Source organism: Oncorhynchus tshawytscha, unplaced genomic scaffold (genome assembly GCF_018296145.1).
Source record: "Oncorhynchus tshawytscha isolate Ot180627B unplaced genomic scaffold, Otsh_v2.0 Un_contig_11018_pilon_pilon, whole genome shotgun sequence".
Classification (NCBI taxonomy): Eukaryota; Metazoa; Chordata; class Actinopteri; order Salmoniformes; family Salmonidae; genus Oncorhynchus; species Oncorhynchus tshawytscha.
In genome coordinates, this window is record NW_024609768.1 from 216108 (window position 1) to 225000 (window position 8893).

Sequence of the window (8893 nt, forward strand, 5' to 3'; positions counted from 1 at the left end):
TCAACACCATAGTACCCTCCAAGCTCGTCATCAAGCTCGAGACCCTGGGTCTCGACCCCGCCCTGTGCAACTGGGTACTGGACTTCCTGACGGGCCGCCCCCAGGTGGTGAGGGTAGGCAACAACATCTCCTCCCCGCTGATCCTCAACACTGGGGCCCCACAAGGGTGCGTTCTGAGCCCTCTCCTGTACTCCCTGTTCACCCACGACTGCGTGGCCATGCACGCCTCCAACTCAATCATCAAGTTTGCGGACGACACAACAGTGGTAGGCTTGATTACCAACAACGACGAGACGGCCTACAGGGAGGAGGTGAGGGCCCTCGGAGTGTGGTGTCAGGAAAATAACCTCACACTCAACGTCAACAAAACTAAGGAGATGATTGTGGACTTCAGGAAACAGCAGAGGGAACACCCCCCATCCACATAGATGGAACAGTAGTGGAGAGGGTAGCAAGTTTTAAGTTCCTCAGCATACACATCACAGACAAACTGAATTGGTCCACTCACACAGACAGCATCGTGAGGAAGGCGCAGCAGCGCCTCTTCAACCTCAGGAGGCTGAAGAAATTCGGCTTGTCACCAAAAGCACTCACAAACTTCTACAGATGCACAATCGAGAGCATCCTGGCGGGCTGTATCACCGCCTGGTATGGCAACTGCACCACCCTCAACCGTAAGGCTCTCCAGAGGGTAGTGAGGTCTGCACAATGCATCACCGGGGGCAAACTACCTGCCCTCCAGGACACCTACACCACCCGATGCTACAGGAAGGCCATAAAGATCATCAAGGACATCAACCACCCGAGCCACTGCCTGTTCACCCCGCTGTCATCCAGAAGGCGAGGTCAGTACAGGTGCATCAAAGCTGGGACCGAGAGACTGAAAAACAGCTTCTATCTCAAGGCCATCAGACTGTTAAACAGCCACCACTAACATTGAGTGGCTACTGCCAACACACTGTCAATGACACTGACTCTACTCCAGCCACTTTAATCATGGGAATTGATGGGAAATGATGTAAATATATCACTAGCCACTTTAAACAATGCTACCTTATATAATGTTATTACCCTACATTGTTCATCTCATATGCATACGTTGATACTGTACTCTATATCATTGACTGCATCCTTATGTAATACATGTATCACTAGCCACTTTAACTATGCCACTTGGTTTACATACTTATCATATGTATATACTGTACTCGATACCATCTACTGTATCTTGCCTATGCTGCTCTGTACCATCACTCATTCATATATCCTTATGTACATATTCTTTATCCCCTTACACTGTGTATAAGACAGTAGTTTTTTTGGAATTGTTAGTTAGATTACTTGCTCGTTATTACTGCATTGTCGGAACTAGAAGCACAAGCATTTCGCTACACTCGCATTAACATCTGCTAACCATGTGTATGTGACAAATAAAATTTGATTTGATTTGATTTGGGTAGCCTAGTGGTTAGAGCTTTGGACTAGTAACTGAAAGGTTGCAAAATCGAATCCCCGAGCTGACAAGGTAAAAATATGTCGTTCTGCCCCTGAACAAGGCAGTTAACCCACTCTAGGCCGTCATTGAAAATAAGAATGTGTTCTTAACTGACTTGCCTAGTTAAATAAAGGTTAAATAAAAATATATAATCTGCATACGCCACCCTAGAGATAACCCTCCTTGACCGGCGCCCTGCTTTGGAAATCCATGCACAAAACATTACATTCAAATGGCTTTTTGAGGCGCAAAGCATGCTCCTTCTGCCCCAGTGGACACACCCAAAACATCTGAATAAGCCCCAGGAGGACATTCCCCAGTTGATCTACTAACACGCTCTTCCAGCTCTATCAAAAAGCCTCTGATCTTACATTTAGCCTCACCTCTACCCAGTGGAGCCCGAAGATCTATTGCATCATGTTTTAGCACCCTTTTTTGGCTATTTTATTTGGACACTATTGCATTTGAAGAGATTTAATCTGGCAAAGTGTAATAAAAATAAATATATATAAATGATTCATAAAAGCCAACTCACTGACCTAAAACAGGATAAGCCTGTTACCTTTTTAGGAACATAACGAACATCTCTACCAAGAACTGTGCTATTAACATAAGGGAACATCTCTACCAAGAGAACTGAACAAGAACTGTGCTATTAACATAAAGAGAACTGAACAAGAACTGTGCTATTAACATAAAGGATCATCTCTACCAAGAGAACTGAACAAGAACTGTGCTATTAACATAAAGGATCATCTCTACCAAGAGAACTGAACAAGAACTGTGCTATTAACATAAAGGATCATCTCTACCAAGAGAACTGAACAAGAACTGTGCTATTAACATAAGGGAACATCTCTACCAAGAGAACTTAACAAGAACTGTGCTATTAACATAAGTAATGTACATGTATAAATTGCATGGGAATTAATGATAATAATAAATAAATGGGGGACTGGGTGGTGGCAGAGCCATATTACTGTACCATTGATTTGGTCCAATGCAGTTCTGTCTGAACGTTCTGAGAGCTCCACCTTCTCCATAGCTGAATAAAGGCACCAACATGGCAGCCGTTCTAAAACCTGGCCCCTCTCTCTCTCTCTGTGTATATGCCTCAGGGTGATGGTAGTTGATGATGTCATCTCTAACGGGTATCTAGTCTTCACATAGAATGGTGTGGTTCTTTACAACAACAACAGTGTGATTCACATAGGAAATGTACAAGTATAAAATGCATTAATAATATTAGGTGTGGTACCAATATTGAACTGTGACTGAACTGAGGAGTCCAAAAAAAAAAGTCACACACACCACGTAGTAACTCAATGATTTTAATGAACCCATGTTTCTGTTCACAGTGAACAGTGAATTTGGATGGGAGGGGGGAAATGTTCATATATAATAAATTACAACCAAATTCGGAATCTGTAGAACTGGATTCAAGCACAGATGTGGGAAAAGAGGTCACTGGAACGCAGGACGCTGTGACGGCGTCGTTGGCTCACATTCAACAAATCTGATCCAACCAAGGGGATATATATTCGTCAAATCCGTCGTGTGATTTATGTGATGTAACAGGCCCACCAAGTGGTTACTGAAGTCCGGTTTCTAAATATTTGTCTGTTTCCTCTGCATGACACATTTTTGAAGTTGTCCCTTTTCCTGTTTTAGAAGAAGTAACTGCTAAATGCTAACATCCTGCTCTTATGAGCTTGTAGCATCCATCAACGATGTGTGTTAGTCAAAGTCCTTTTGTTACTATAATGCAGTGGATTTGGTGATGATGACATGAAGATGTGTTAGGGGGTTAACATCCATACAAGCATTATACTCTGATTCTTACCTCAACATGTAGTGAGGGGACCATGAGGAGATTCGGGATCTTTCCCCCCATGGCATCTTTCTCCCACCTGTGTCCATGGCATTTCTATTGTTTTGGTCGAGTTCCATTGACCTCTTTACCGCATATATATATATATATATATATAGATAGAATAGATAGGTGTCATAATGCCTAGTGCTAGAGGAGTCCAGCAGTGGAACTTTGGACTTTTCTGAGTTTATGGAAGGTTCTGGAACTGATCCTGGGGAGGGAGATGGATCTGGAACTTGGTGCTGTTCAGATTTATTTGAGGGTTCTGGAACTGATCCTGGGGAGGGAAATGGATCTGGAACTTGGTGCTGTTCAGATTTATTTGAGGGTTCTGGAACTGATCCTGGGGAGGGAAATGGATCTGGAACTTGGTGCTGTTCAGATTTATTTGAGGGTTCTGGAACTGATCCTGGGGAGCCAGATCTGTACACACTTCACCTGCTGCGTGTGATTTCTGGTGCACTTTCAATGTTCCCGTTCTAGCAAAGCTCTTTCCACATTCTCCACAGATGTATGGCTTCTCTCCTGTGTGTGTTCGCATGTGATCTTTCAGGTGTTGTGAATGAGCAAATTTCTTCTCACACCGATCGCAGATATGAGGTTTCTCTCCAGTGTGCATTCGCAGGTGTGCTTTGAGTTGTTGCGAATGAGCGAATCTCATCTCACACTGATCACAGACAAACGGCTTCTCTCCAGTGTGTGTTCTCATGTGTGATTTCAGGTGTTGTGGTTGAGTGAATTTCCTCTCACACTGATCACAGCTAAATGGCTTCTCTCCTGTGTGCGTTCGCAGGTGTTCTTTCAGGTGTTGTGAATGACCAAATTTCTTCCCACATTGATCACAGCCGTAAGGTTTCTCTCCAGTGTGCATTCTCTGGTGAACTTTCAACCTGCCTGATTCACGGAAGCTCTTCCCACACCGGTCACAGCAGTACGGTTTCTCCCCTGTATGAGTCAGCTTATGTTTAATCAGGGTTCCTGACAGAGCAAAACTTTTCCCACATAGATCACAGCTGTAAGGCTTCTCTCCTGTGTGTGTCCTCCGATGGTTAGCCAGGGTATGTGATTCAAAGAAACTCTTCCCACAATCTGCGCAGCTGTAAGGCTTCTCTCCCACATGTTGTTTTCGCTTGTGCTTTGCCAGGGATCCCGGATTGACAAAGCTCTGCCCACACTGATCACAGACATACGGTTTCTCTCCTGTGTGCGAACGACGGTGGCTGGCCAGTAGGCCTGACTGAGAAAAGCTCTTCCCACACTTCTCACAGCTGTAGGGTTTCTCTCCAGTGTGTGTTCGCTGGTGTCGGTTCAGATTGAAGGCTACGTTAAAAGTCTTCCCACATACATCACAGCTATGAGGTTTCTCTCCAGTGTGTGTTCTCAGATGAGTTGCCAGGCTTCCTGACTGTGTGAATGTCTTCCCACACTGATTACAACTGTAAGGCTTCTCTCCAGTGTGTGTTCGCTGAGTCACTTCCGACTGTCGAGGCTTTCCAGCTTCACGGCAGTCTGCAGCGTCCCCATCACCATCAGACTGGCTGGGACTCGAGGACACGCTGCTTGATGCACTGGAGCTCACAGTTACATGTCTACCATCCTCCTGTATACCTCTGATGTCCTCTTTCAGTCGGAGTAACCAAGACTTTGAATCCTCGTTTTCCCAGATTTCCTCCATGATTTGACGCCGCAGCGTGCGTTCACTGTTTTCTTTACCTTTGAACCGATCCTCGGAGCCTATTCCACAACGAACGCACAGGTAACATAAGTTGTCCTTGGTTAGAGTGTATAAACTCTGTTCCAGTCCATCCAACAGCTTGTCCCTCTTGTGACTCATGTTGTCCTGCTGTTGGGAACAACAACAATGCAGTCAATGGCAAGACAGCAGGAAGTCCATACACTTTGGATGATCTGTAGAAGAAGAAGAGAGCAGGAAGTAAATTAACTGTAAAAAAACAGCAGGAAGTCCATATACTTTAGATGACCTGTAGTAGAAGAAGACAGCAGGAAGTCCATACACATTAGATGACCTGTAGTAGAAGAAGACAGCAGGAAGTCCATACACTTTAGATGACCTGTAGTAGAAGAAGACAGCAGGAAGTCCATACACTTTAGATGACCTGTAGTCCATACACTTTAGATGACCTGTAGTAGAACAGACAGCAGGAAGTCCATACACTTTAGATGACCTGTCCATACACTTTAGATGACCTGTAAGAAGAAGACAGCAGGAAGTCCATACACTTTAGATGACCTGTAGTAGAAGAAGACAGCAGGAAGTCCATACACTTTAGATGACCTGTAGTAGAAGACAAGAAGTCCATACACTTTAGATGAGTAGAAGAAGACAGCAGGAAGTCCATACACTTTAGATGACCTGTAGTAGAAGACAGCAGGAAGTCCATACACTTTAGATGACCTGTAGTAGAAGGATAGTGTCAAAATATATATATATCCAATACTTTGATGTTTACTGATCACATGTTACCGATTGAATATTTCCGTGGCATTTCAACTTTCGATGTGAAACCGACATGCTGTTGTCATATCAATTAATGCTTTTTATGTACATTGTATGTTTATATAACATTAGTATTTAGAGGCTAGTAATCTCAACACTTTACACTCTAGCCCGTAAACGGGTTGAAAATGGCTGATTAGGTCACTGATAAGGGAATTACATTGGAACACAGTGGCTGTACAGTAACATTCTACACATGATGTCAGAGCTCCGAGCTGTATGAGAGTCAACTGATAGATGCTCTAAAACCGTGAGCACCACACACACAACAAGATCTCACCCCTATCCCTCCTGCTAATTGGGACTTCTGCGCATTGTGTCGTCTGAGTAAGAGAGGACTCGATGTGTTCTGAGTTAAGGATTAGAATAAATTCCACTCTGATGTCATTCATATAAGCATCTTGGAGATGCAGGGTGGAGATGGAGATGCAGGGCTGGGTTCCAAACCCCAAAAAACTACAAGTGCTTGCTTCAGTTCCTCAATGGCAAAGCTAGGAGAGTTTTATTTTTTTAAACACCTTAAAGATGATGGCTCTTTCGCTGTGTCAAAGTGCAATGAGATGACTTAGTATCAGAACACACATTGAAGAGGTGTGTGGCCACTTGGAGACACCAGTTAGTCCTCTTACTGAAACCCTTGTCATTTCTGGGGTCTTAGTTGCACCTACCCAAGCCCTTGATCCTGACTGCATTACACATAAGAGTAATTGGATGAAGGCATCTTCTGTACAATCTTCTGTACAGGGGAGTTTTGTTAATAGCCCCGATGCTTGGTCTGAACATTAAACACACAACACGTGCGGTAAGGTTTGGAAGCATAAGGTCCTTATCTTTCATATCAGAGAGAACCATTTTAAAATAAAATTTAAATAAAAAAAAAAAGGTTAAATTGATGCATTCTAATTATGTTTCTGAATGTCTCCAGTGTATTTTAGGATGTTATAAAGAGAGGACCATAGATGTTATTTATATAATACTATCTACTGTATTCTGTGAAGCTGCTGTAATCTTATATTCTAATATTTAAAAAGTTGTGTGTGGAGGGAACCATTTTAAGGGAACGCATCTCATTTCGTGACGTAATTCACCAAATCGTCTCTAGAACATTACTATATCATACGTGTATAATAATACATTAAAAAACGTTAACCTTGATTGAATAAGACACAAATAAACCTTCCACTATTCTATAAAGACATACATTTACCGCACATATTCATTGAGTTGGCGCTGCCTATTTAGCTTACAGTTAGCTAACGATAGCATGCTAACTCACCAGCGGTAAAAGGACAAGTCCAAAGTTTCCACGGGATGACCGCTACTTTCGTTGACGTTGAGATTGAATTGTCTTTCCTCTGAGGTCAGTTTGTCGATGTACTTTATAGATCGAGTGTATAAAGTATGCCAAGCACAGAATATTTGGTGAAGAATCGCCAGTGTAGGCCGGAAGCGAAATTACTTCCGCTTTCCTATGGCCACTTCTTCTTCTACTATATAATGGCGGGCCACAAACCAACGTTAAAGGTGCATGCCGCCACCTACTGTGCTGGAGTGGGTGCTCAATCCCGGTTTACAACATCTCTAAATCATCCTACCTAACTCAGTATTTCTGAGAAAATAAAAAAAAAGCCTACTAACTTCTAACAGACCCTCCCCCATCCTCAAAATACCTTCCAACCTCAATGACCCTATACTTCAATCTGTCCCTCTCTTAAACACACTTACAACAATATAACAACACATACTCCATCGTTTCATACATACACTCCATACACTCGAGACACAAGCCATTCACATGCTTGCCAAACAGATGTAATGACGAGTTCAATGTCCAAAGCGCAATCGAGCAAACACCACCTCTTCCTTTGCATCTTGGTCCACAACGTTTCTTTAGAGGGCATATAAATCCCGGGCCTTGGGCTCAGAGTCCCATCTCTTCTGACACACATCTATCAAAATGGCTCTGATCCTACATTTGGCCTCATCTCTACCCAGTGGAACATTAATATCAATTATATCTAATTTCAAAACTCTTTTGGCTAACAGGTCTACAATATAATTTCCTTCCGCACCCGGGGCAGCAGGGTAGCCTAGTGGACTAGTAATCGGAAGGTTGCAAGTTCAAACCCCCGAGCTGACAAGGTACAAATCTGTCGTTCTGCCCCTGAACAGGCAGTTAACCCACTGTTCCTAGGCTGTCATTGAAAATAAGAATTTGTTGCCTATTTAAATAAAGGTAAAATTTACCTGACTTGCCTATTTAAATAAAGGTAAAATTAAAAAATTAAACCCCTGTAACGACATCAACTCTTGCACCACATCCATCGTCATGACACACTAATGATCTTGTTTCCATCGTATCTTCCACAATAATACCATTACCATCAAATCCAATTGTATTTGTCGCAAGCGCCGAATACAACAGGTGTAGATCATTTACAGTGAAATGCTTACTTTACAAGCCTTTATTCACCAACAATGCCGTTTTAAGAAATCAAATCAAATCAAATGTTATTTGTCACATACACATGAAAAACTATGTGTTAAGTTAAAAAAAAATAGATAAGTAAAAAATAAGAAATAAAATTAACAAATAATGAAAGAGCATTAGCATCTGTATGTGTGCTTTCCCATAAACTACTAGTCGCCACACCATATCTCCCTAGAGCCCAATCCTCCTGATATTTCATCAAACATCGCTACAGATAGTCGGCGACATGGGTTGTAAAAAAAAAAAAGTGTTGTAACTTAATTTTACTACCTGCACTGTAGATTTCCACCATCACATCATTGATATTCAGATGGGACAGTTATATTACAATATACAAGACCTTCCCTTAGGAACGTAGCACACCCACCACAATGTCCAGATGATATATCAGATCTGATTGGACAATAACCAGGAACAATACAGTCATGACGTGGTCAAAGCCATGTTTCTTGAACACATATGACATCAGGTTGGATCTCTAAATCTATTACACATTTCTTAAACTCCTGGCCAGTT

The 8893-nt window shown here is 42.5% G+C and overlaps 1 protein-coding gene across 3 annotated transcripts; it reads right to left on the reverse strand.

Annotated features, from left to right (window-relative positions):
* Positions 1-2810: 2810 nt before the first annotated feature.
* On the reverse strand, positions 2811-7366 carry LOC121845802 (zinc finger protein 2-like). 3 transcript variants are annotated; one of them, XM_042317786.1, is made up of 3 exons: positions 7163-7366; positions 3730-5276; positions 2811-3663 (listed from the first exon to the last, which is right to left on the reverse strand). In XM_042317786.1, the coding sequence occupies exons 2-3, from the start codon at positions 5200-5202 to the stop codon at positions 3556-3558; spliced, it is 1581 nt and encodes a 526-aa protein (XP_042173720.1). In that variant the 5' UTR covers positions 5203-5276; positions 7163-7366; the 3' UTR covers positions 2811-3555. The 3 variants fall into 3 exon arrangements, with proteins under 3 accessions (XP_042173720.1, XP_042173719.1, XP_042173718.1); XM_042317785.1 differs by having other exon boundaries at positions 2811-5211; positions 7163-7365; XM_042317784.1 differs by having other exon boundaries at positions 2811-5276; positions 7163-7365.
* Between the last annotated feature and the right edge of the window lie 1527 nt (positions 7367-8893).

Bases quoted from the DNA above. Each gene is read 5' to 3' on its own strand.
- LOC121845802 (XM_042317785.1), bottom strand. From the start codon at position 5,202: ATGAGTCACAAGAGGGACAAGCTGTTGGATGGACTGGAACAGAGTTTA.